The sequence below is a fragment of the Salarias fasciatus genome, chromosome 8 (assembly GCF_902148845.1).
Source record: "Salarias fasciatus chromosome 8, fSalaFa1.1, whole genome shotgun sequence".
Classification (NCBI taxonomy): Eukaryota; Metazoa; Chordata; class Actinopteri; order Blenniiformes; family Blenniidae; genus Salarias; species Salarias fasciatus.
Window position 1 is genome coordinate 16,821,357 of NC_043752.1, and position 27,452 is coordinate 16,848,808.

The 27,452-nt window shown below is 45.9% G+C and overlaps 2 protein-coding genes across 2 annotated transcripts; both read left to right on the top strand.

Moving 5' to 3' along the window:
- The first annotated feature begins 648 nt into the window (after window positions 1-648).
- Window positions 649-12,263, top strand: LOC115392863 (integrin beta-3-like). The gene is made up of 15 exons (XM_030097492.1): window positions 649-769; window positions 1,633-1,718; window positions 2,138-2,342; window positions 2,417-2,669; window positions 3,640-3,802; window positions 3,907-4,068; window positions 4,153-4,248; window positions 4,699-4,788; window positions 5,201-5,335; window positions 6,339-6,783; window positions 9,183-9,405; window positions 9,482-9,582; window positions 9,738-9,857; window positions 10,762-10,928; window positions 11,354-12,263. Exons 1-15 carry the CDS (start codon window positions 697-699, stop codon window positions 11,420-11,422), a joined length of 2,388 nt encoding a protein of 795 aa, XP_029953352.1. The 5' UTR covers window positions 649-696; the 3' UTR covers window positions 11,423-12,263.
- A 7,077-nt stretch (window positions 12,264-19,340) lies between these two features.
- On the top strand, window positions 19,341-27,446 carry LOC115393030 (serine/threonine-protein kinase tousled-like 2). The gene is made up of 21 exons (XM_030097787.1): window positions 19,341-19,851; window positions 21,036-21,130; window positions 22,148-22,219; window positions 22,885-22,954; window positions 23,086-23,123; window positions 23,326-23,418; window positions 23,757-23,864; window positions 24,264-24,356; window positions 24,450-24,560; window positions 24,694-24,830; window positions 24,932-25,084; window positions 25,199-25,265; window positions 25,388-25,485; window positions 25,568-25,649; window positions 25,732-25,823; window positions 25,902-25,991; window positions 26,066-26,235; window positions 26,317-26,455; window positions 26,602-26,713; window positions 26,800-26,907; window positions 26,980-27,446. The coding sequence occupies exons 2-21, from the start codon at window positions 21,038-21,040 to the stop codon at window positions 27,151-27,153; spliced, it is 2,100 nt and encodes a 699-aa protein (XP_029953647.1). The 5' UTR covers window positions 19,341-19,851; window positions 21,036-21,037; the 3' UTR covers window positions 27,154-27,446.
- Window positions 27,447-27,452: the final 6 nt, after the last annotated feature.

Consider the following 27,452-nt stretch of genomic DNA (forward strand, 5'->3'; position numbering starts at 1 on the left):
TAAATTAAGAGGTTAAAAGTCAAAATAATCCAATGAGCAAACTTAGTTTTCTCATGAGAGAGTCCAAATGCAACAAAGTCAATAGTAACATTTTAACCTATTTTATTTCAAAGTTATTTTAAAAGAAGGACGTGTGGAGCGCCCACGGTTATTCTAAAATACTCTTTTTTTTTTCTTTTTTCGTGTAAATGTGACAACATTCAGGCTTATCTTCAAACCTTTTGCCACACACGTCCTTACAGCTGCGGGCCAGTAGAGGGCAGTGTACAGCCACTCATGCAAACAGGGATTTGAGTCTTGATCCTTGTTTCTTTCTTTCTTCTGCACTAAAACTGTCATCTGTTCGCACAGTAAATCCGCCAAACGTCAACAAAATGTTGGAATTCAAGTTTGCCTTGATCTTGATGCTTTTCTTTTGTTGTTATAAAAAAACAAAGGTAAGTTTTTTTCAAATGTATTTCACCAGTGACCATGAGCCCAGCTTCAGAAGATGCTGCGCTCTCCTCCCGCCCTCCGAGAGGTGTGAATGGATGGGAGCGGAGGGGAGGGCCTCACACATTTGACTCTATTTGGAGTTGTCTGGATTACACGAGAACTTTTTTTTTTCTTTCTTCCTTTTCTTGTTCTCGCTCTTGTTCTTGCTCTTTCCTCCCCCGGCCCCTGCGCTGCTCAGTGGCCGGCTGCGTCCTCTCCAGGATGGGTGCGCTCCGGACGCAGAACGTCTTCTGGATGTGCGCTTCGCTCCTGCTGGGAACAGCAACAGTCTACAGTGAGTCCAGTCACTTTTTTTATATATCCTTCATCTATCAGATTGAATATTTAGCTTATTTATAAAAGAGGAGCAATAGTTTTAGTCACTCATAAACAAAGTTGTTTTGCAGAAACAGCGCGTAAAGCATACTGGAGGAAATATTGGATGCAGTTTGAAGGGGAAAAACTGAACTGTACTCTTTGATGTTTTTGGATAATTTCACACCAGAAAGCCTGGAAGGGAGTTTTTCCTTTCCTCAGACGCTCATGCTTGCTCATGTGGTTCTGTTGGGTCTCGAGATGTTGTAACTGGCACTTTTTAAAGCTGAATTGAATTGTAGAAGCATCGACTGCTTTTGCCCCGATTACTTTGAAGAAGCATCTCAGATTTAGGGTTAGTGCACTTGATTGATGTATTTAACCTAAAAATGTGACATTTGTGGTTGAACAACTGTACTCAGAAAATACCTGAAGGTGTTAATGAGTTTTTTTTAAAAATACACCCAGTAGGTCCAAAAAGTCATATTTCTTGTAATTGTTTTGTAAATAATATATGAGAAATGTGGGCGATTAATACTAATTTACACTGTTATTGCTGGAATATATGTATTTCTCACTATTCAAGAGATTTGAGTGTATATCTGGTATGTTTTGGTGTGTTTTATCTTGACTTTAAAGCCACGAGGGATTGGAATATCCTTCATCATTATTGTAGAGTGAAGATTTTACACAGATTACCTGTAAAGAGTTACAACTTGATATTTATCTTTCAAATTGAGAGACAAATTAATTCTCTTCAAAGACTCCTCCAGTTGAAATGTGAGTCTTTTCACTGAAAAGTCGCCTCAGTTTCAGTTTAAAGTGTCGTCTTCTTGCTCCCAGGCTCAAACGTCTGCACTTCCAGAGGAGCCAGCACATGCAAGCAGTGTCTGGCCGTGCACCCCAGCTGTGCGTGGTGCCTCCAAGAGGTGGGCTCCTTTTCCACTTCACTTCCTTCAGGCCATGAATTTTCTGCCCACCGGGCTGGTACCGGCTGGTACGGCTCTGCTCGTCAAGCGGCTCTAATTTGCTGAGAAAGAACAACTCTGTTGGTATTTATCTGAAGCCTGGACCCCCGCGGAGAGCCGAGACGTTGTGCCTCATTACTGTATTTGTGAAGCAGCACATGTTGCTTTTTAACGCCACAACAGCAGCACAAATGGAAATGTGTGGTGAGTGGGCAGAGTGTGTGTGACGGGCATGAGGACACGCTCATATTTTCTGACACAAACTCATGAGTCTGGAAGCCGGTCAGTCCGCTCTGCCTTTAAGTCGGTCGTAAAAGTTTTACATGGTTTTCCATGTCGAGTCAGTCTGCTCCATGTCTTTGTCGTGTGGCTCCCTTCAGGACTTCGGTCAGGGAGTCGCCAGCTCGTCCCGCTGCGACTTGAAAGCCAACCTGCTGGCGTCGGGCTGCGCCCCGTCGGCCCTGGAGTCTCCGGCCAGCCGACTGCAGGTGATCGAGGACCGGCCGCTCAGCAACAAGGCGGCCGGGTCGACGCAGGACATCACCCAGATCAAGCCCCAGAGGCTGCACATCACCCTGAGGCCAGGTGAGAGAGGCGGAGGACGGGTGGAGCAAATCCCCTGAGCTCCTCACCTCACGCCGGCGTCTCCGTCTTCCCAGACGATGCAAAGCGCTTCACGGTGAAGGTGCGCCAGGTGGAGGACTACCCCGTGGACCTCTACTACCTCATGGACCTCTCCTACTCCATGAACGACGACCTGGTCCGCCTGCGCACCCTGGGGAAGAGCCTGGCCGAGGCCATGAACCGCACCACCAGCAACCTGCGCATGGGCTTCGGGGCGTTCGTGGACAAGCCGCTGTCTCCCTACATGTACATCTCGCCCGAGGAGGCCGTGAAGAACCCCTGCTACAGGTAACAAGGAAAACATGAGCCGAATTTGGCAGTTTTTTTGTTGTTTTTTCATGTGGCATTATGTAGATGAAGTCATGTGTGTGAGGGCATTTTAAACACAGCGTTTGCCCCATAATGATGAAGGTTAACCTGCGAGTCACAGCACTTGTTAAAGGCTCACAGTGGCTGCTGGCTCAGCTGCAGGCGAGAGTGTCCCAAAACAAGCTGCCGTGGACTCCGCCCACCGGCGCTTTGGTGCTCTAATGCCTCTCGGGGTCATTTATGTTCCGGCTTCTTGGCCGATCCAGACAACAGGAATGTTTGGATAAAAGATAAGACGAGTGAAAAATCTGGGTTTAGTCTGAAGTGCTTATAGAAACTGAGGGGGAGCATTCTGGATATATATCACAAACCCCCCAAAAAACAGAAATTCATGAAAATGTTTCCTTTTTATTATGTTAGATTGACTCAGGAGTAGCTCAGTCATTTGATGATCACATTATTGATCTCTGAAACATCAACGATTAGGTGACTTGTTTCAAACATTTGGAGAAAAAGACACAGTTCTGATCATCATAATAAATGTTGCTGTTTGCTGAATTTTCCTCCAGAACATTTATTAGAGTTTACAATAGTGGCGTACGCAGCAAATCAGATGGTTTCTATCATGTGTTTTTATGCAATTTTCACTTTTGTGCCAGTATTTGTAATATAATCATCCACCTAATGATCTGGTCAGATGTGGATGTCAACATGAACTGAAATCGACACTCCTTTATTAGGATTAACATATTATAGGATATTTCAATAAAGTGAATTTAATAACCTATTTTATCTGTAAAACATAACAAAAATAAGAGACTGTATTAAAACCTCAATATCATGTAGAGCTAATTTATACAGGACTCTATACTTTCCCACATGTAGAAACTTGAGTAAACCTTGGTATTTACTGCTAAATTAAACAGCTGATCTCTTGTCTAATTGACAGCATTAATACCACCTGTCTGCCCCAGTTTGGCTACAAGCACGTCCTGACTCTGACGGAGGAGGTGGGCCGCTTCACCGAGGAGCTGAAGAAGCAGATCGTGTCCAGGAACCGCGACGCGCCGGAGGGAGGCTTCGACGCCATCATCCAGGCCGCCGTGTGCAAGGTGCCGAGACACGCTGCGTCGTGCACACGTCTGGATCACATAGGTGCTTCAAGATGCTTCATTGGATTTGTATTGCTGAATTTATCTGCTCTGTTGGAGAACAGGACCAGATCGGCTGGCGGACCGGCGCGTCCCACCTACTGATCTTCACCTCAGATGCTAAAACCCACGTGGCTCTGGACGGCCGCCTGGCCGGCATCGTGCAGCCCAACGACGGCGAATGCCACCTCAACTCTGAAAACATGTACAGCATGTCTACCACCATGGTAACGATCCACAGAGAACAGCAGTCCTCAGAAATCATGGACAAATACATATTTTTGTGATCATTTCGTGGCTTGGCTCGGCAGGATTACCCGTCCCTCGCCTTGATCACGGAGAAGATGTCGGAAAACAACATCAACCTCATCTTCGCAGTCACCAGCCCGGTGGTTCCCCTGTACCAGGTCAGGACAGCCTCCAGCTCGCCAAACCTCTCTGGGTTTCGAGGAGGGATTTTTGGATCCGCCTTTGGAAAGAAGAGGAACTCAGTTCTAATCATTGTTCAAACATTCAGACAAATTAAAATTCAGTCTTTCCAAAACCATACACACTGTTAGAACCAGCTGCTTCTCAATGTTTCCACATGTATTTTGAATTTTGGGAGTTTGGACTGGAAAAAAAAAACATGTTTGCCTTGCCTATTGATATTGATGCAAAAAAAGAAAGATAATATAATTATTAGAGCCAAACAGAAGACCGAATACTTCAATATTTTACTCTCTCTCTTAGTTAATATGGAATTTTATTAAGTTTAATTCATAGCTATGTGTATAACACCCCTGTTCTTGCGGCCACTGATGCATTGAGTCAGTATTGGCGCGACAACAGGTGTGAGTGTGTTTGTGTTGTTGTAGAACTACAGTGAGCTGATTCCTGGCACCACAGTGGGAACGCTGTCCAACGACTCGGGCAACGTCATTCAGCTCATATTGAAGGCGTACGCTGTAAGTGTCACACACACACACACACACACACACACACACACACACACACACACACACACACACACACACACACACACACACACAAGGCCAGACAGTGTGTGAGGAGATGACATGTGTTTGTTGACATCCACCCACCGAGTGTGAGTCACACACACAGTCGAGCCAGGGCCTCAGGAGAAATTCCGCAGCGGCTGAAGTGTGAAGTTGACCAAACGTGGGCGACTTCTGGCTCTTTCCTCTTTGTCTCGCTTTAATCTGACTTTATTACACAGAAAACCGGTGAAGCAGGTGCATGCACACAAAAACACAAGTCTGTGGCAAATGCAAATTTAAAAACTGAAACCTCTTGTCCTTTAAAATAACTTTATAATTGCATGTGATTTTCTGTTCGCGTCTTTTGTCCCTGCTTTAGAAAATTCGTTCCAAGGTGGAGCTGGAGCTCCAGGGCGTCCCGGAGGAGCTGTCTCTGTCTTTTAACGCCACCTGTCTGAACGGAGAGCTCATCCCCGGCCTCAAATCCTGCTCCGGGCTCAAAATAGGAGACACGGTTAGTGGCTAGACATATCTCACCTACAGTGAGAGGAGGCCTGCCTTGTAATGTTCAAAGAGGAACACAGGATCTATCTTATACAGCTCTTCATTCCGCCCCATCGGGCAGACACAGACAGACAGACAGACAGATAGTCATGCCTGGGTGCCATTCAAAGGTACCAGTTAACCTCAAATGCAAATTTATGGACAGTTGGGTGAAACCAGAGTCTAAAGAGGATGTAGATGATGATATGTCTGCATTTGCATGTAGAGAAGAAAAGTTAACTGATTAGATCAATTCAAATTCAAAAATCTTAATTGGAGTTCAATACTATTAGAAAGGAAAAGTTTATTGTGTGACTGTATTCAGTCATTTTAAATGAACATTGAAAGCTGTTTGGCCCGCTCGTATTGAGTGTGTACTGTATGAAACCACACCAGCCACACATCAGCTTCTTCCACTCGCTATTTTTAAGGCGTCTTTCCATTTCCCTTGTTGTTGCTATCTATATGTCTTCAAAGTGACATTTCCTCTTTTACTTCATGGTATCGAAGAGCAGGTGATGGAAGAAATTCGTCTGCATGGTCCGTGATGCTCAGGGCTGATCTGCGTCTCCATTAGAGCTCATTGTTTTCTGAGTTTTCTCGGTTTCTTTCTGCATCTGTCTTTGTTTCGAGCTTCTCTTTCTCCTCACCCCAGGTGACATTTTTTGGCCTCCACACCATTTCTTTCTCTCTGCCTCAGCTCCGCTTTATTATTCCCATATATGGCTGCTTCTCCAGATGTAGCAACAGCCCACTTTTGGACATTCACCAGATATGGATGCAATGCTGAATGAGCCATTACTGCTGAACTTTGACTAAATGCATTTGGAGGCGGCCTCTGCGCTGCTTCTTGGGGCTGTTTCCTCTAACACTGATTAGATAACGATGAAAAAACCCGCGCAGCGAACATCCAGAATCTTTACGCCATGAGAAAAAGCTCAAACATGTCGATGTTGTCCCCTGCTTTGGTCCAGGTCTCCTTCAGTGTGGAGGCTCGAGCTCGCGGTTGCCCCAAGCAGAAAAAGAAAACCTTCGTAATCAAGCCGGTGGGCTTTAAGGACTCGCTGTCCATCACCGTCACCTTCGAGTGCGACTGCAAGTGCCAGAGCAAGGCGCAGCCGGACAGCGCCCGCTGCAGCCAGGGCAACGGCACCTACGAGTGCGGCATCTGCCTGTGCCACCCGGGCCGCCTGGGGCCGCACTGCGAGTGCGCCGAGGGCGACTACAACCCCAGCGAGCAGGACCGCTGCAGCGGCCCCGCCGGCTCCGGGGGGCCGCAGGCCGCCGTCTGCAGCGGCCGCGGCGACTGCGTGTGCGGCCAGTGCGTGTGCCACAGCAGCGACTTCGGCAAGGTCTGGGGGAAGCTGTGCGAGTGCGACGACTTCAACTGCCTGCGCTACAAAGGAGAGCTCTGCTCAGGTGAGTTCACGGCAGATTAACCTCTCATTCCTTATTTAACAGTTCCATTAACACATTTAAATGAAATAATTTATATTTTCAGAGCAAAACAAGTCGACGGTCGACCTTAGAGCCATCATGAACACTGTCTGAATGTGTTACAGGCATGCAGAGTCCCTTCCACCACTCCCACTTGTCAACTCATCTGGGAAGAATTATATAGAATAACAACCCTCCCCTCGCCGCGTGACATGGGCTTTCATCACAATAACCATACCAGTGTGTGTGTGCGTGTGTGTGAAGCTCAGGTTGTGTGTCTGTGTCAGCCAAACCCAGCTTTTACACCGCAAAGTTACAAAACATGCACAGAAACGGTTTTTCCACTTGGACGGTGGATTTCTCTGCAGTTTCTCTGCTGCGGTTTGCATGTTTCAGCCGTGGATGTGATTATGAATCTGTGTTTGGCGAGTGTGTGAAGCCTCTCAGCGTCTTCTGCTGCTTTTTAAAGATTCAGCCTCACAACACAGATGTCTGTAAATGGCCATGAGTGGAGTTTCATGGTGGGATTGGATGGTCTCACTGTTTTCTCACTCAGATTTTTCACCAGCGTTGAATTAATAAGTGAGAAATTCCTCCAAAAGAGTCATAAATATTTCTAGAAATAAAATAACAGTCTTCGTCAAAGTGTGGAGAATTTCCTGCACAGTCATTGTTTTGTTGAAGAGGTCATAAAACAGAACTGAAGGCAAAACTATCAATTATTTCAGAATGGAGTTTGGATGGAGTTGGAGTTTGCATGTTCTCCTTATGCCTGAGGAGGTTTTCTCTGCAGCTTCGTTCCACGGTCCAAACATGCATTTCGGGATACAGAGTCACTCTAAATTGCAATTAATTACATTTATGAATTCAACTTTATTGCAAAACTTGAAAGCTTTCTTTACTTATAAAATCAAAAGCAAATCAATATAAAGGTAGAACTAACGGGAATCTGTCGGGTCTGAGAGAAAATTGCCTTTAAATAGTTTTGCTTTATATTAAAACTCCACCTACTCAACAAGAATTCCAAAGAAAGAAAGATTTTGTCAACACCCGAGCTTGCAGTTTGCCCACCTTTCCTGTCTTAATGCTCAGTAAATTAACTCCAGACTCCCTCTTTATGTAAGAAAAATCTCACTTCAGATTCTCCTCGTGATACTGAATGAAGGTTTTCCTAAATGTCAGGCAGTATAGTTGAAGATGGGACAAGAAGAGGATGAGACAAGCTATAAACACTGAAATCTGCAGCGCTCAGCTTCATTATGTAATAGCAGTCAGGACACAATTGTTTTAAGGATGTTTAAATCAAGCTCTTCTAATTGGATAATGTGAGGTTTTGGCACCGAGTGTTTTTCTTGATTGTGCTTTGATAAATCGTAGAAGCTCATATATCACTCAAACCCGCCCCTTTTACTCTCACAGAAAAATGTTGTTCTGTACTCCCCGAAGCCCATAGAGTAACACGAAAATACCTCTGTGCTTACTCATTGACTGGCCTGGTGTAATGAGGCTAAAAATAAACCCATGTTTGGTCAGAGAAGGGCCGAGCGGGAGAGAACGCTGGGACTCGTTTCAGGCCGTGTGTGTGCAGAATGCGTCGCGCTCTTGTCTTGAAATACCTTTTTCCCTGGCACGGCCGTTTGTCTGTCGCCGCAGAGCGGGCTGTGTAATCGTCTGCAGCCTTGTGGTCAAGTAGTAATGACAGCTTATCCGCGCGTCAACTTTTTATCCAGTCAGCCTTTCCCGGCCGGCTTCCCGCCTCCCTGTTTATCTGGGCTTTGCGTTGAGCGGCGACGGGCCGCGGCGTTTTATGCAGCGTCACTCTGTGATACACAGAACATAACGCCGCGTGCTCTGAATCACACATTCAAAAATAAAAGCGCTGCAGACACCTCAGGAATAGGTCAACAAACATACTTCCCACTTCTGCTTTCCAGTTTCTTTTAAATTCTCAAGACTTAAAAAAAACCCCACTAAGTGTCTTTGCAAGACATGGCGCCCGCTGTTCGCATCGGAAAATTATACTTGTAACACTCGGAATGAACATTAACACGTTGTTGCGTTCACCGTGTAGCGGGATTTTTACAAGGGCAACGTGGATGTCGAATATCTGAGAGTCTGAAGCAAAACAAAGGTGCTGAGAAGAAGCTGGAGAAAAACAGGCCGGCCGACGTGACACAGGCCTGCGGTCGTTCAGTCATTACCACTTAACAAGCAGCAGCCAGCGGTTGCAAATTCATGCTGACAAACCAAACGCTCAAAGCCACAGAGCCTTTTTTTTTCTATTCTGGTTTAAAATCTCCGGCTTTTTTAAAGACTATTTGAACTATTGAGACTCTTGCACAACAACCAGCAACCTTGAAGCTGCGTTTCGTCTGTCCCAGGTCACGGCGTCTGCAACTGCGGCTTCTGCCAGTGCGCGCCGGACTGGCAGGGGGAGAACTGCAACTGCTCCCGGCGCACCGACACCTGCATGTCCAGCCTGGGCCTGCTGTGCAGCGGCCGGGGCCAGTGCGTGTGCGGCGCCTGCGAGTGCACGCAGCCCGGCGCCTACGGCGCCACGTGCGACAAGTGCCCCACCTGCCCCGACGCCTGCACCATGAAGAAGTGAGTCCGCAAGCGTGCAAACGCTGTTTTTAAGACGTTTACACGTCGACTGACGAGTTTTGTTCTCCCGCTGCAGGGAGTGTGTGGAGTGTAAGCACTTCAAGAGAGGAAGACTGTTTGACGACAACACCTGCAGTCGGATCTGCAAGGATGAAATCGTGCTGGTGGATAAATTAGGTGAGACACAGGAATGAGAAAATGCTTGAAGAGCTTTAAAAATGGAACGAGTAACACTCCTGAAAGTCTCTCCTCCAGCAGCACGTTCGTGGAGCAAACTGTCTTGAACTCGTGGTAAAACACCGAAGTGAAGCTGCTTCATGTTTTTCACACAGAGCTCAATGACACCAACGCTGTGAACTGCACCTACAAGGACGAGGACGACTGCGTGGAGAGGTTTCAGTACTACGAGGACGCCAACGGAAAATCCATCCTGTTTGTTGTGAGGGAGCCGGGTAAGCCCGTCTACGCCAGTTTTATTTATTTAACCTTCAGCGAAGCAGAAGAAAATGATTGTAGATCAAACGTGGCGGGATGTAGCTGCTGGAGTGTTAGCAGTTTTACGAAAATATGGAACTTTATTTCAGAAAAATGAAGTTTCAGGTATCAGAGTTACAGAAGATGAGAAGAAATCACTGTATTGTTTAACTTGAAGCAGTTGTCTCTGCCTCACCTGAGGACCAGCTGAGGCTTCCCTGTTGCCTGTTCTTCATCTTCTTGTTGAGCAGCCGAACAGAAAGAGTGTGGGGCGGTTAAGACGCTTTTATTGGCTCCCATTGCCTGCAGAGAAAGTGCGTGCGCGGGGTTTTGCCTTTAATGAATGTGTGTGTGTGTAATTTGGGCGCACCTGGGTATCTGAGACGTTGGCCTTGAACATGGGGATCCCCGCTGTGCCGCAGAGCGCTGTAAACCGCTGCCCGGCTCCTCCACCAACCCGCTGATCTGACAGATTCTCCAGTCAGCAAAAGAAGACACAACAAAAGACAAAAAGGAAGGAGAGCAAGAAGAGGAAAGCACATGCCCTTGAATGATCACGGATATTCCTTTTTAATAAATAATGCTGCAAAATAAATAAATAAATAAACCGTGCATAAGCTGTAATGGTCAAGGTGCACGGATCAAAAGGAGCTGCAGAAAAGCAGGAAATGAAGCAAACCAGGGATGAAGGAGAACGAAAGAGGAGGCCGGCTTTGATGTCGGCTGTAAAAGTCGACCCCGGTTTCCTCGCCGAGTCGCTCAGCTCTCCCGTGCACCTATATAATATGTGCAAACAGCCACACACTCCAGCACAGAGACTGTGAGGCATGCGAGTGAATTTCCTGACCCTTTCAAACAGATATCCTCCCTCCCCCCCTCCAGACTGCCCCAAGGGTCCCGACATCCTGGTGGTGCTCCTGTCGGTGGCCGGAGCCATCTTGTTCCTGGGCCTGGCCGCTCTGCTCATCTGGAAGCTGCTGGTGACCATCCACGACCGGCGGGAGTTCGCCAAGTTCGAGGAGGAGCGCGCCCGAGCGAAGTGGGACACGGTGAGTGAAACTTTCCAGTATCTGAACACATTCAGATCCGCATCAACACATCAGCACACACGCCCAGCAGGCCACACACGCTGCTGTTCTCCAAAGATGTTCTTTATTATGTTTATGGCGTGCTGCTGCTGCCAGCAGAACAAAGGGCAGCCAGCGGAAGTGCCGCGTTTAAATGGGCGAACGCATTAGCCTCTATCCGTAATGGGCCTCTCTGTGGCCTCAGAACACACCAAACATCCCAGCGGCTCCAAACCGCAGAGAACCGCAGCGTTCGCCAAAAAACCCAAGTGACAACCACATGTTCAATGTGACACGTCTGACTCACAAGGAAGAAAATATCCTCAATTAAATTGAAATAAAATTATTTTTTTTTTTTCCTATTAAACTAACCTCATTCTTTTTTTTTTTTTTAATTTGACAAACAGGGGCACAATCCTCTGTACAAAGGAGCGACGTCCACCTTCACGAACATCACATACAGAGGAAAAGACTGACGCCGCCGAGCGAAGACGAAAGGAGAAGGGGTGAAGTGACGGACTCCTGCCGTCCTCTGTGCGAAGGCAGCGAATCATGTGCAGGCTTCTACTGTTACAAGGCAATAATTAATCAATGTTTCTGTGTAAATATGTAGAATTGACTCCAAGGAGATAATTTATCAGGGTTTTTTGCCGAAAACATCCCATGAATGCTACACTGGTGAATCAGATGTGGGTGAAATCGACTCAGATCTATTTTTTGTAAAGGTTTGGTTCACCCAAACACATGTTGAGGTGTAGTATCGACCAGAGCACAGCACTCAGAATCCTTTATATAAGAAATTAAACACTTTAAAAAGAAACAGGACCAATGAGAACACACACACCTTTTGGAGAATTAAAGACGTGGTAAGTATGATTTATCTCATCGGCCACTGCAGGTTGAAACTGTTCCAATTAGGAGAAAACAGCTTTGAAAAATACTGTATTTAAGCATGATGAAATATTTATAGGGAAAAACACAAATCTATCCTTTTTTTTTTTTTTTTTGCCCATGAGTCGAAACAGGAAAAAATGTGTATATATGTGATGGACGTGTGTTAACTAATTTTGGGAGTCAGTGGAGGAAACGCAGGGCAGATACTGTCATTCAACGTCATCTCTGCTTCCCGGTCGCAGTGTTGAACCTTCCTGTTCAAAGATAAAGTGTCTTTAACCCTGTCAAACGACATCCTGCAGATACAATGTGGTTTAGACTGAACTGTATTTAAAAATGGACTTTATTTGTGTCAGAATTGTTTGTGAGTGTGTTCATGCCTTTTGTTGAACCTGAAAATATATTAAAAAAAAATTGTCATTCGTTGTGATTCTTTTGTGGTTATTGTTTTAAAGACAAAAGGAGAGTGGTTCCACAAGCTACACACCACTGCCACCTCCTGGACATCAGCTGCAAGTGAAGCTTGATTCCCTCTGAAGAGGAGCGGATGTGTCCAACAGAGAACACATGACATGAATCCACTTCAGGAGTCTTTTAGATCCATGAGCTCGACACAGAAGCCGAGCGTGGGTCTCACACACACACACACACACACACACACACACACACACACACACACACACACAACTGCAGCCTGACAGCTGTCAATCTCAGAGCATTCGCTGTCCATGGTGCTGAAAATTCAGATTAAAAACTCACTGGCTAAATCTGTACCATCTTTAATACAGCTTAAATATAAAATGAACACAGCTGGTCTAAAATTACACAATCTATTCAGATAGATATAGACACAGCTATCTATATCTTTTGGAATTCACGTATATTAGAAAAAAAATAGACTCAGCGGTCTCTTATGAGAGCAACACAAGGCACATTCAAACAGGCAGGTGTTTAAGACCACAGCTTTCTGATAAAGATAATATTTTTGAAGGTTTCACTGACTCACCAATGGCTTCGATGTTAGGTTTTGGGTAGTACCGCTAGCGACTAGCATAGTGTTTAGCATACTGTTTAACTTCCCTCCAAAGAGTTCAGATCAAGTGCAACAGAAAAAACTCATTCATGCCACACAGCCAAACAAAGCTGGCTTAAAACTCTGATGCATTCACGGACAGTCGTAATGTAAGAATTGGCAAATTGGAGCCCACAATCATAAGTATACCTTCTCACACACACTGCACATTTTATTATAATAATTTATTTATGAGTAAATGTGAACACATCACATGAAAGGGGCCCTATGACCTTGTGGGCCCTGGCGCGACCGCCCCCTTGCCCCTACTCTGACTCCGCTACAGGCTTGACATGAAGGGTATTATGATTTTTATGCAGATGGATCACAGTGAAGGATAATTACCACTCAATTTTCATGATTAAATTAGCCAAAATCCAAGATTGTAAAATAAAATAAAAAAGGAAAAAGAAATGAATTGTGATCTTTCAGATTGCTAAAATTAATCCAATTAACCTATTTATTTTGACTTTTCCTAAAGGCTTCCTATCAGTTTGTCTGCGGCTGGTTGAAAAAGACAAACATTGACCTCTGGTGGCCTCAAACCAGTGTTGGTTTAGGAATACATGCGGCTTCCTAAAACTGATCTGATAAATCTTTACAATCTTCCATTATTTGTTCAGTATTTGTTTTTGCATCCTCCTCTGAAACCATGTGGAAGTTGTGGGTTCCTGACTCTCTGCATCTTCTTGATGTTGAGATAATTCTGATATGAGACAATTTCCATGCATTCACTTACTTTTTTTAATATGCATTGCCTTCCACACATTACCTCCACAGCCGCAGTTTTAATTCAAATCCAGGGCTAATCAATTGAGTCTATAAATATGGCGTTTGACAGAGGCAATATTGTAATGCTTATTAAACAATGAAAAAACAGTCAAACATTATATTTTTGATTCACTGATTATTATTGGTACTTACTTATTTAGTGCTCCAGCGAGGGTCAGGGTATCCATCCCAGTGCGTTGAGCCGACCAGATGAACCAGGTTTTTGCAGTGCTGGCGATCTTGTGCCAGTTGCTCTGCATCCTCCACAGCAACTCCGTGTTGTTGGAGGTCGCCCACTACGACGTCGAGCCATCAGGTCCGGGGCTTCCCTTGTGGTTGTCTCCAGCTTGTGGCCTTTTGGTCAAACTGGAGAATGGCTCGTGTCGGATGTTCTGGGGGTAGACGAACCAGCGGGTGCGGCGCTGTGCAACCAAGGAAGATGCTCGGTGCTGGCCTGAGAGGGGTCTAAGCACTTCATTGGAAACTCGCTGGGGCCACCAGATGTTCTCGATGGTTCTAAGAGCCCTGCTATCAAAGCCATCGATTCTTGCGGCCAGAGTGTCGTTCAGGGGCCATGTTTCTGAACGTCGAACGCCGATGGCCACATTGCGCAGGCAGTTCAGTCGCTAATACTCCATGAGGTCGCCTCGGAGCCGGGCCTCACGCCGCTGGTCAATGATGTTTAGTGTCCTCTCTGATATCCAGGGCTTTCTCAGGGATGATCGTGAACGTCCGAGGACATTGTGAGCAGACTGGAGGACACTTTCCTTGAATGTCACCCAATCTGTCACTTTGTCGGAAGCCAGGGCATCAAGAGTGCGGCAGATGGAGCGACTGAAGTCTGTGGCGATGTTGTGGTTGAGTCGGGAGGAGTCGGGGCGAGGCAGAGTCTTGTGCTGGTTGGCTTGGAGCTTTCGCTTCAGCTGGGCCACCAGCAGACGATGGTCTGTGTTGCCAAGCTGTGCTCCTCTGTACACCCGGCAGTTGGTGACAAATGTCTTCCAGCGTCGAGGACTGAGGATGTGGTCCAGCGCCTTCCTGGTTCTGCCATCTGGGCTGTACCACGTCCAGTGATGGATTTGTTTCCGAGGAAACCAGGTATCAGCAACGCATAGGCTGTTATGGTGGCAGAAGAGAAGGAGGCGGTTGCCACTGTCATTTGTTTTCCTGTCGATGAAGGTGGTGCCGACAGGTGAGCCGGGGGACCGATCGCTGCTAGATAGAGTGGTGTTGGCATCAGTGAGAATGGTGGCGATGTTCTGTGGTGGAGCTTGGCTGACAGCCTGGTGGAGTTGGTCAAAGAATGCATCCTTCACATCCTCATCAGCAACATCCGTGAGGGCATAGGCGACAACCACTGTCATCTTGCCTTGGTGGTGGAGGAAGCAAGCAGACAGTAGTCTGTCGCTTAGAGGTGTCCAGCTGATGAGGGACCTCCGGAGGGCTTTTGGAAAGACAAGAGCCACACCATAAAGGCTGGTCCGGCTCTCGGGGCCACTCCAGATGTAACAATGATCGCCTGCTGTTGTTTTCACCATTACCTTGCCGTCGGACCTCACAGAGCCCTGCCAGGGAGATGTTGTAGCGGCAGAGCTCTCGGGACAGCAGGTAGCAGCTCCGGGGCGAAGGAGGGTCTGGACATTCCATGTGACCCTGCGACCAAGGTCAAACCGTACTCGTTGTTCAGGGGTAGACTGGGGTCCGTTACCGTGTGAGTCAGTCCAGCTTCTTTCTCTGGTCAGTTACAAATGGGGTTTCTCCTGGGTGGGTTGTTGGCCCTCCGCAGGATAGCCAGTTGGTGGGGTTGCCACCTCACAGCATACCGACATGCTGGGGTTTGTAGTCGGAGATGTCCTTCTCCTAGACCAGGGGTGGGCAAACTTTTTGTCTCACGGGCCACATTGGGTTCTAAAATTTGACAGAGGGGCCAGGCCAGGAGTCTAGGACCTAGACAGACTGTTTACCAGAGGTGGAAAGAGTACAAAAATATTATACTCAAGTACAAGTACTGTTACTCTGATGTGATTTTCTTAAAGGTGCATTAAGGAGTTTTTCAACTTTAAAAATACTTATTTTCTACCATAAATATGTTACAAATATTCAATGATGTGTAGAATGTGCCCTGACATATTCATTGCAAGTACCACCTACAGCGCTAAATTGTCACCTGAAAGTTGCAGTGCCGGTCCGGCACCAGAATTTTTTTGAGGAGAATTTGAGAGGATGTGACATAATGCATGCTCCTGTTGGCCTTATTTCCTTAGGTTTCGTTTTGTCCGCCATTACTCCGCCAGATGCTTAGCGAGCAACAACTGAGCAGTATTGAGGATGGATCTTCCAGAAAGTAAGAAAAGACTGGCTTCTAGCACTGCCACAGCTCCAGCACAGACCCCACCAGGCAAAAGAAACTTACATTTTACTTGAGCGCTACTTAAAGAGCGAGGAAGGGGTTCCCCTCTTCCGTGCACATACATGGACGCAAGCCACAGGCACGAGTGTTTCACTAAGCTGCAGTTATGTCCAAGGCCTGCAGGGGCCGCTGTTTCGCATGAAACGTGCAAACTCCTTAATGCACCTTTAAGTAAAGTTACCAGTCAAAAAATCTACTCAAGTAAAAGTAAATGATTCAAAATGTACTTCAGTGAAAGTAAAAAGTTACTTTTTAACAACAGGTGTTTTCTGCCTCTATTGTGTTGTGCAAAAAGGAAACAAGGGCATGCATACGTATATATTAATTAAACAGTTTTATTTAAAGACAGTGAAGGAATTTCAATTATATACTAGAACTGTCTGAATATATACTTGCTGTACCACTGAAGATGGATGGAGCCCAACACAAATGAAGCTTGAAGTTTGTCCACTTTTGCCTGTGGCCCACGTCTGTCTCTGCCTGCCATCAGGTCATCCAGTTTAGGTTGTTTGGGGAGCATTTCTGGAGGCTCCAGTGTTCGTTTCTGTGGTACCATACAGTCACCAAAGGCCTTCAGCTTTGATGGATGTCTCCTCTGAAAACATAAATATACAAATATTTTCATTACTATGTAAATCACTACCTTTATTAAATACTCAGCATTTTATTTATTATACTCATAGATATGTTTTCTACACCCAATGCATTTGTGCATCAGAATGCAAAATTTGGTCACAAAAATATTAAGTACAATAATGAACATATACAATAATAAACAAGAGAAACTGTGATCTAAATGATAAATGTATTTATACAATGTGTCTTGGTTGGTCCACATAACTATCTAATAAAAGAACAGATATAACGTAAACAATTGTAATTTGTTCATTCGTTTTGAGGATGCTAATGGAAAAGATTTAATGCTTCCACTCCGGCATTAAAAGTGGAGGGTTTAAAAAAACTGTGTTTTTGGCATTTGCATGTAAGCAGAGAAAAATGGAGACCGGCTTTCCGCCTCCATTGACACTGTCGTGCTGGTGTGTGAGCTCAGTCATTTTGGAAAATGGAGGGAAGAAAAGTGTCAGTTTATGAGATGATTGCGTCATGAATTGCAATGCTTTCTCAGATGCAGGATTACTAGGTTAACACAGATGCTAAATAACTATAGCTTGCAAATTTGCATTTCTCAGGAACATACCAAAGGCGGTAAAAGAGTTAAAAAGCTGCCGAATCATGCCTGGACTGTACAGACCACAGGCAGAGAAAGCAGCTGCTGGATGTATTCTATGGTACCTGTAATAATGATCTCGTCAGGTTGACAAGCTAACTTGCACGCATGATTAGCCAGCCGAATAGCAGCATTAGCTAGTTGCCATTACAGCACCAAGTCCAACAGATTGCTACTTCCAATATATTAGCAATGCTAGCCTGTCCGGTGTCAGTTTAACTCTGGAAAGGAAACGAGAAACATGACTTACAACTTGCTTGCACATGGGGGCCAGGGGTGCACTGCATTTTTTTGAATCTGTGTCCTCGAGAGTTGTCCCTCTCCTAGGCTATGTTGGTCCACGGCACCCTATTCCGTTTTATTCAGGTGCAACCCCCCCAAAGGAGGGCACCCCTATCTGCCACCCAGGGGATGCGCCTCTACGCTGTATAGTCCCAGCATATTATTGGTCAAAATACATAAACAAAATTCTAAAACTCTGATATAAGAAAAGAGGAAATATCAGTGGATTTGGATTTGCTCAGTGAAGGTTTTGAGCTGAGATCATCTGCACCAGTAGAAAAGCACAAATTGTTCGGCGCTAAAATGGAACAGCCTGGTTCTTCTGATTCAATGAGTGAACCAGTGAAAATTATTACTCCTAAAGGTGATAATCACATTCCGGAGTAAGAAATTCTGAACCCTGAGAAAAGTCTTCAAAGGTAGCACCTCGGCACACTCAATCACCAGGATGGAGCCCAGAGAGCCGCCTTTACAAATGAAGACGTGAATTTGACACACGACTTCAGAGCCTGGAGTCAAAATCACAAAATGAAGCTTTTTGGGGGAGACGATCTCCATTTGATTAATTGAAAAAAGAGTAAATTGCCCAAACTGACAGAGGAACTGCAGAGTCTAAGAAAAGCATCAAAGTTTCAAAATATTAGAGGTAGACGAAAAAGGCCTTTATCCAGCGCAAGAAAACTTTACAACAGGAGATTGAACAACTCTACAAACAGGTTGGAAATGCAGAAAATATGTAAAATGACTCAGGTGTTTCTAAAGAAGTCGTGAGCTATCAAAATATGAACTGGTCAACAAGCAGCATGTGCTTCTGAAGATGCTGCTGCCCTTAAATGAAGAAAAAGAAAAAAAGGTTTACTGATTAAATTACTGGTTTTCAGATGGTTTCCGAGACAATATGAACATCATAAATCACATTTAACACCCTGGAGAGAGAAGTGAGAGTGTTGGCAGTCAGAAGAGCTTCTGAAGCTAAGAAAAAAGCAGTGATGGCTGCTACGTTTTCTGTAACTTCCATCAAAAGCCTCACAGAAATGCTTGTTCCAGCGACTCTAGTTTTTCTCCACACAGCTAATGCAAAAAGTGACAACTCAAATTGGACATCTGTTTGCATGTTTTCCCTGTGCATTTGTGTGTTTTCTCCAGCAGCTCTTGTTTTGAGAGATTAATGAGATTAATTTGTTGGTGATTATATTAACGTATGACGTTCTTATGGAGTGAGTAAATAATTTAACATCAATTTAATTGTCATTTAAAGCCAAAGATGGCTTGCTTTATAAAAGTGGGAATGCACTAATAGCAATTCTTTAAAGGTTAAGTACAAGTTCCAATCCTTATCTGTTGATACCAAGTATTGAGTTTATATATATATATATATATATATATATATATATATATATATATATATATATATATATATATATATATATATTCTTTTGTTTATTTATCTCTTCTTTGTATGCTTTTGAAATGAATTAGTGAAAAAAAACAGTAAACAACCAGTAAATAACCCTAACCCTAATTGTGAAAGAAAAGTTGAGTTGAACTTTGTCAGTAAATCTTGTCGTTTCGTGTCAAAACAAAGTGAGATATAAATGTCTGCAGTGAACAGGGAACTTTGCAGACATGCTGGATGTTTGATGTTTTCAGGGTTTTCTGAGTCTCCATTAGTCCCAGCTGCAGGTGTTCTCTGTGTTTCAGGAGCTCACACTATCTGTTAGAGAAGCATCCTTTAAAGCTCTCTCCGGAGCTTCGCGGGGCCTTTTTTATTTTTTCCTTTATTTTCTTTTCCTTTGGGGGTGATGATCTTTGCCCACCGCCTAAAGAATGGACCGTAGCAAGGTGACTCCTCCCGGTGCATCGCCTACATCGCCAGATAATGACACAAGAAGGGGCGAGTGAAGCCAGAATGTGACAACACTTGTCAGGAGGCTTCAGAGCGCTGACAGCTCGCGGTGCGCCCGTGCAGCGGCACCGACACGGACGAGGAAACCCCGAGGATCGCGGCCTGCTGTCCGGATGACACCAGCCGCAGCCGGCCGCGCCGCCCGTCACAGCTAGCATCGGCTAAGCTAAACTGATGTCTTCCCCGAATTTGAACTATTTGTAAATGGATAACTCAGTTCAGACAACTTTCTCCGACGTGCGTGGGAGAGGGAGCCGGTAAGGGGTTTTCTGTCGCCGGATGGACGGAGGACGTCTCTAGGGCTGCGAGCGGCGGTAGTCCAAACTGCTGAAGGTTCTTCAGGTGAGACTTGTGTGAAGCTAAATGCTACCGCTAGCTAGTTTTAGTAAGCTGCCTCGCAGCTGTTATTCAGCAGCCATCAAAAGCCCGGCTGTTATTGCAAGTCATTGTTTGGCACTGTTTATTAAGGTGGAATGAGTTGACATTGCATGACAGTGTTTCGTTTCCCTGTTTGCAAGTGTCAACAGGGGTCTGATTAGCATAGTTAGCGCTAGCCAAGTTTGGCATTCCTCATCTACACGTCAGTCAACAGGATCGCGACGACTGTTTCACCAACTTCCATTCATTCAGACCCTCTGACATTTAACTAACATCAAACTAAAACGCACTCAGCCCACTGCTCTGAGATTTACACATAGTTGGACATTCTTTCTGCCCACAGGTAACGTTTTGAGAACATGTTGATTTGTTTGGTTGTGCTGAAAATGTCACAGTGTGATTGTTTTTTTAATTGTTGTGGTGTTCCTGGTTAATTTTGTGATCTTTCTGGACAGTTGTCACACCAACAGAAAGTTATATCCTTGGTTAAATTCATCTATATATATGTCCCACAAAGTCAAAATGCCTTCTAGGAACTGGAGACCAGAATAGATTTATTTCCTCTCGTAATGATCTTGTTATTACAGTTGTCTACTTTTTGATCAGATCTAACCCACTTGGTTTACTGATCCAGATACTGATTTTCTAAATGACAATATGCATATTCACTTTGTTGTGCATTGAGTAGACACACCATAATGGCCACTAATGATATTGCACATGCAGCTTGACTCTTGGGCCAGGGTTTATTTTAGCAGCTGGTGGAAACCAAAAATAGAGCTAAAAGAGACTGAATACAGAGTTGGTTTTCCACTCATGATTGTCCTTGTGTGTAGTAGCGGTATTTTTTAACTTTATCTTGTTATTTTAATCAGATGTTTTGGGAGAAACACCAACAAGCTTGTTTTTTACTCCTCACTTTTCTGTGGTTGTTTACCAATGGAAAGGAGAGCTGATAAGAAATTACTTGTGTTATTCCACTTTGAATTTCACTTTATTCTGCTTGTTTGAAGGTAAGTGGAGTTTGATGTGTCACTCTGATGACCTTTTTTGCTGATCAGACCTTCAGATTGACGTGTTGGTTGCGTGAATGAGGCAGAATGATTGACACTAAAAGCATCTCAACTGTTTGTTGTCTCTCGTTCCAGGCATGATGGAAGGACTTCATAGCCAGGCTCTTAGCCTGGATCCACGCAGGCAGGAACTGCTCGAGGCTCGCTTCACTGGAGTCGGTGTGGCCAAGGTTGGCATGTTTTAAAAGCGTTCTGTCTCTAATTGAAACTACAGATTGATTTAGCAGATGCAGTATGTGTTTGAGAAACTAAATTGATGGTTGCTTTTTTTTTTTTAGTTGCTACTGAAATCTTTTTAGAGATGCAAATAAGTAGCTTGTAGTTTTCGTTCTGGCGTGCATTCCACGGGCGCAGCTTTCCTACATTGGTTACTTTCACTTAAGAAAAGCTTGAAAGTCCTCCCGATCGACAGCGAGCTTCCTGTCGAGGGCTTTCCCCCTGTGAAATGATCTGTTTTCACGAGCTAAAGGTAAAACAAGACGGGCTCTGTTTAAGCTGACGTGGGAGCCTGCCAGCAGCTCTTTGTTTCACTGGGAGACCAGTGACACTGAAATGGCACCGCAGCTGAAGCCCACAGCATCGGCTCGCGTGCTCTGCTGCAACCCTGCTGCCGAACTGGGTATTACTATGTGTGTGTGTGTGTGTGTGTGAGCATTTGAGAAAATGGCAATCACTGCCGTTGGTGCGCCGGCGTATGCCGAGCTCAGAGATGGATTGTTCGGCCTGCTCACTGTGGCACCAGTGTGTGAATGATGACTACAGTAAATGTAGCCAATGAAAACACAGCATAGGGATGTTGAGGGATTAAAAAAAAAAAAAAAAAGTGAATTTCTCTGCTGTATTTTTGACCTTGAGCAGCAGAAAGTCAGCGGGCCTTAAAAGCATTAGCCTCCTTCCCCAGTAAGCCCGCCGTTGCTTCTTAGCCTCATCAGGCGGTGCAGCTGGCCATGAATGACACCAGCTGATTCTGCCAACTGGATGTGAACTGAAGCTTCGCAGATTAACAGCCAGACGCATATTATGCCCCCACTGAAGCAGCGAGCCTGAGCATTTTGTTTTTTTTTTCATCAGTAGTTATTATTTTAGCAGAACTGGAATTCTTGTCTTTGAAGTTTAGAAGTACACATTTGCATAAAACAGGTTAAAGCATGTCACCTGCTCTTTCTGCCTCTCCCGTCTGACTTCAGGGTTCAGCCAACAGCGAATCATCGAACCAGTCTCTGTGCAGCGCCGGATCGCTCAGTGACAAGGAGCTCGAGGTTCGTTGATAAAGGAAGACCAGCAGGATGAAAGTCACAAGCTGTCCTGTGCCGTTTAGCCGCAGTGTTCACAAATACGTCATTATGTTGAATAAAGAGGTGCACGATGAGAAAATGAGCAATAGAGGGCATTTCAGCTTTCAGGAAAAGATCCGCCACCGGATTTTATCATGAAGTTAATGGATATTTTAAAGTGTGCACTGGATCAAAGACTTCATTATTAAATATTGAAACTGATACTGATCTGATTGACATTTTTACTTATTTTTAAAAAAGTTCATCTGAATAGAATGCAAACTGTTTATTAATCACACTGGGAAATAATTATAAAGCATTGCTTCATATAGAATAAATAGAATTAATATTAAATATCAAATAAGCAGATTAAAATTAAATATTACTTACATTACGGTGACTTACATAAGCACAGAAAGGATGGCATTACTGGAAAATACAGCAAATGATGTTCACAGGGAGGTGCTATAGATAGCCTGCAATGTGGAAGCATGTTTGCCAGGAGACCGTTTTCTGTGAAATAAACTTGATGAAAATAATTCAGATCTGTCAGAACTCGTCTCCCAGCTCCTCCTCCTCCCTGATTTATATGAAGAGGATCAGTGTCAGAATGCAATCGATCGTCATTCATTGCATCATTTCCTCCCCAGACGCCGGAGAAGAGGGCCACTGACAGAAGCAGGAAGAGAAAAGCAGACACCTTTGACAACAACAGCCAAGGTGAGTCCAGCTCTTCGTTTTCCACACGTTCACTTGCCACACATTTCACTTCCTTCACTCGCAAGTCATAATTTCAAGAGTTTTGAAATTATTCTGCAGTTTCAGCTCATGTCTGTCATATTCCTTTGCAGGGAAGGGAAGAGGACAAAAAATCAGCGACTATTTCGAGGTGAGTCCAGACTGACTTGACTTGACTTGTCGTCGGTTCTTCTTGTGTACGTTCTCCCAAATCACTCCAGGCTGCGCTGTGTGACGTGTCGCCCTCTTCGTGCCGATTCGTCTCTCATCAAACGTTTCTCCAAACAAAAAACGCTCTTGTTCTTCTCTCTCCGTCTTGTCTCCCACACCCCCGCCAACCGCCCCGCGGTCAGTTTGCTGGCAGCAGCGGCTCCGGCACCAGTCCGGCCCGGGGCATCCCGCTGCTGGTGCGCTCCTCTCCTCAGCACTCACTGTCTAACCTTCTGGTGAGCACCAGCAGCCATCGCCATCCTCCTCAGCCTCCCTGCTGTTTGTTTACCAGCCACAGACACCGCAACGTTAGCGTTAACTGTTTTAGGAAGAGGAAAAAGATGATACTAAAGCCGGTTCTGATTGGTCTCGTCTGTGACTTTAAATGTTTATTTCCATTCATCGTATGTTAACATTAGTCCTCATCACAAAAGCATTTTAATCACTGTTTTTACATCTAAAAAAAATGTTACTTTCTTGTCAAAATAGTTGTTTCTGTTATTTCCTCCTCCCTGATCTGTTCACGTTATCTTGTCTGCTCTGTGTTTTGCGTCGACGTCTCTCTGGATCTCAGTTTCAGCACGGCAGTCCTTCGTCCACCAGCTCGGCCCACACAGACTCCTCATCCTGCAGCTCCGTTAAAGCGGCCCCCGCACACTCCTGCTCACACAAAGCCATCCAGGTAACGGTCTGACACCCCCCCACAACCAACCACAACACTGCACAAACTACACTCATTCTCCATGGACGGTGTTGTAATCTGAAAGCAGCGGTTTTGCCCTTTTCCGCTCCCCAAACTGTATCACCTTTACCACGCTCTGTTGAGTTTCACTAAACTTTCGCTGTGAACCTCATTCTGCCATTTAGAAAGTCACATCGGCTAGCCTGAATTAAAGGTCAGGCGGAATATCCTGCCGCACCGTTCCTCCTCTGATTCCAGAAAACGCGTTTCCTTCATTTGTATAATCGTAGGTCAGCAGTCTAAATTTACGTCTTATATTCGAGGCAGCTAATTATGTTTGAACATAAAACCCGGAGAGGCTTGTTGGGGATTGATTAAGAGAGTGTGGTCTGTCTGCAGTCGGAACTGACGCTGCTGAAACTGAAAGCTCTGGAGAAAGACAAGAACTCCGACCTGGAGAAGAAGGAGGGGAGGATAGATGACCTGCTGAGGGTGAGATGAGCCACTTCTTGTGACCCATCACGTAAATCTCACAGTTCCGTGTAGACGGGACGTCTGATTACCTGACGGCGTTTCCTTTGACAGGCCAACTGTGACTTGAGGCGACAGGTGGACGAGCAGCAGAAGATGCTGGAGCGCTACAAGGAACGGCTGAACAAATGTGTGACCATGAGCAAGAAGCTGCTCATTGAGAAGGTTGGTGCGAGCTCAGATGCCACAGTCACTGCTGATTGTTTGGCTCATTCAGAGGTCGAGTGGTTTCATGGTGGAAGTCAGCAGCAGTTTTGAGCTTTTGGGTCATTTTTCTCTTTTCTTTTGGTTTTTATAGTCCAAACAGGAGAAGATGGCTTGCAGGGACAAGAGCATGCAGGACCGCCTCCGATTGGGCCACTTCACCACCGTTCGTCACGGAGCGTCCTTCACCGAGCAGTGGACGGACGGATACGCCTTCCAGAACCTCATCAAGTCAGCAAATCAGCTCCAACATTTGTTTCCTTTTGTCTCGGTACTGATGCTCGTCCCAGGTTTGTGAAGAAATGCTCTTTTTTTTCCCCTACTTGTTGTAGGCAACAGGAGCGGATCAACTCGCAGCGGGAAGACATTGAAAGGCAGAGGAAGCTGCTTGGGAAGAGGAAGCCCCCCTCCATGGCCCAGACGCCCCCACCCAACCTGGAACAGAACAGGCGGAAGAGCAGGAGCAACGGCCAGGAGAGTGAAACGTAAGATCCCATTCCAGTTGTTGTCACGCGTATTAATGTTATTATTTCTATTGAGCAGGAACATTTTGACTTTTATTCACTTGTCTCGTTTTGTTTGCTGTTTACTTCCTGCAGGTTGTCACTGGCAGAATATCATGAGCAGGAGGAAATTTTCAAACTTCGAATTGGTCATCTAAAAAAGGTACCAAAGCAGCAGGCGCACTTTGCTTTTGTGCCGTTTGGTGAATTTGTTGTGAGGGCACTGGTCTACCAACGGCTGAGGGAGGTAAACACGTGTGTGTTTGTGTGTGTGTTGGGGTGCAGGAAGAAGCAGAGATCCAGTCGGAGCTGGAGCACCTGGAGCGGGTGAGGAACCTGCACATCAGAGAGCTGAAGAGGATCCACAATGAGGACAACTCGCAGTACGTACCCACCTGGCTTCATTCACTCGCCTCACTGCGTCTTTTCAAGGTTTTTTTTTAATTCATTCAATCGTCTCCTCAGATTCAAAGACCACCCCACACTCAACGACAGATACCTTCTATTACATTTGCTGGGAAGAGGGGGCTTCAGTGAAGTTTTCAAGGTAAGAAGACGCCCCATTGAAACCGTTGAGCGCCGTCTGCCTGGTTAATGGAAAAGACTCTGGGGTCACTTTTCCTTGGCAGGCTTTTGATTTGACGGAGCAGAGGTATGTGGCCATCAAGATCCATCAACTCAACAAGAACTGGAGGGAGGAGAAGAAAGAAAACTACCACAAGTCAGTCTAAACTTTATTAAATATTACAGCGAGTATTTAGTGTTTTAATGGTTAACTTTGAGTTCTTTCTCTCTTCAGACACGCCTGTAGAGAGTACAGAATCCACAAAGAACTTGACCATCCCAGAATAGTCAAACTCTACGACTATTTCTCGCTCGACACAGACTCGTGAGTGCCGCTCGCCGAACGTCGCTCAGACGCCTCGAGTCGCTCGGGTCACTGAACGGAACCGTCTCCCGCAGGTTCTGCACGGTGTTGGAGTACTGCGAAGGCAACGACCTGGACTTTTACTTGAAGCAGAACAAGCTGATGACGGAGAAGGAGGGCCGCTCCATCGTGATGCAGCTGGTCAACGCCCTCAAGTACCTCAACCAGATCCGGCCGCCCATCATCCACTACGACCTCAAGCCCGGTAGCCCCGCCCACCTCTGGGACGCCTCCGCGTCGATATTGATGACAGCTCTGCTTAACTCCGGATGTGCTCCGTCCTCAGGAAACATCCTGCTGGTTAACGGCACCGCCTGCGGGGAGATAAAGATCACCGACTTCGGCCTGTCCAAGATTATGGACGACGACAGCTACAGCTCCGCAGACGGCATGGAGCTGACCTCGCAGGGAGCCGGGACCTACTGGTGCGACAAACACACACACACACACACACACGCACGGTTCACAGCCGGCAGTAACCAACATGACAAGCTGACTGTAACAACCTCGATTGTTGTGTTTTCTTTCATCTTAAAAGTCTGACAGGCTCTCATGCTCTCTCTTTTCTCAGGTACCTCCCGCCCGAGTGCTTCGTCGTGGGCAAAGAACCGCCCAAAATATCCAACAAGGTGGACGTCTGGTCCGTCGGGGTCATCTTCTATCAGAGCTTATACGGACGCAAGGTAACGGCGCACCCGCAATCACAAAACAGACCGTCAGAATGAAATGAAACGGACCATTAACTGCACCAAACGTTGTGTTCTTGAAGCCGTTCGGTCACAATCAGTCCCAGCAGGACATCCTACAGGAGAACACCATCCTGAAAGCTACTGAAGTGCAGTTTCCCCCCAAACCTGTGGTCACCACAGAAGCAAAGGTGCCGTATTTTGCGCCGAACTCGCCACGCAGGAAACAGGTTTCCTCAGTTCGTGTTTCTCGTCCTCCGCAGGCCTTCATTCGACGTTGCCTGGCTTACCACAAGGAGGACCGAGTGGACGTGCAGCAGCTGGCCAGCGACCCCTTCCTCATGCCCCACATCCGGAAAGCCCTGGGCGGCGCCACGCCGCTGGCCCCGCCCCTCCCCTCCACCTCCAGCTGCTTCAACAGCAGTGCCTCCAACTGAAGCAAGCCGAAAGACGCGGAACCGAAGCCACGTGGAGAGTCTTCTGCACGCTTGACGAAGCTCCGATCCCGTCGCTCTCACGGTTTTTCTGAAAGCAGAGAGCATGATGGGAAGGAGGGAGCTCATCAAGCGTGAACGGAACCAAAACGCTGGACGACGCGGCGCCGCCGCCGCCGTCGTCGTCCAGGTAGAGGAAAGGAAGGGCCGGCCGCCGGCCGTGGGCTCATAGAACCCAAAGATTCGCCCGTATGCATGCACTAACACCGACTCCGGCTCATTTCAAGGAGCTTTTTTATTTG

Excerpts from the sequence above, each read along its gene's own strand:
- LOC115392863 (XM_030097492.1), top strand. The coding sequence starts at position 697 with ATGGGTGCGCTCCGGACGCAGAACGTCTTCTGGATGTGCGCTTCGCTC. Across the intron at positions 5,336-6,338 it reads GGCTCAAAATAGGAGACACG|GTCTCCTTCAGTGTGGAGGC; the intron begins GTTAGTGGCTAG and ends GCTTTGGTCCAG. Across the intron at positions 9,858-10,761 it reads GTTTGTTGTGAGGGAGCCGG|ACTGCCCCAAGGGTCCCGAC; the intron begins GTAAGCCCGTCT and ends CCCCCCCTCCAG.
- LOC115393030 (XM_030097787.1), top strand. The coding sequence starts at position 21,038 with ATGATGGAAGGACTTCATAGCCAGGCTCTTAGCCTGGATCCACGCAGG. Across the intron at positions 22,220-22,884 it reads TCAGTGACAAGGAGCTCGAG|ACGCCGGAGAAGAGGGCCAC; the intron begins GTTCGTTGATAA and ends TTTCCTCCCCAG. Across the intron at positions 26,236-26,316 it reads CCACTACGACCTCAAGCCCG|GAAACATCCTGCTGGTTAAC; the intron begins GTAGCCCCGCCC and ends CTCCGTCCTCAG.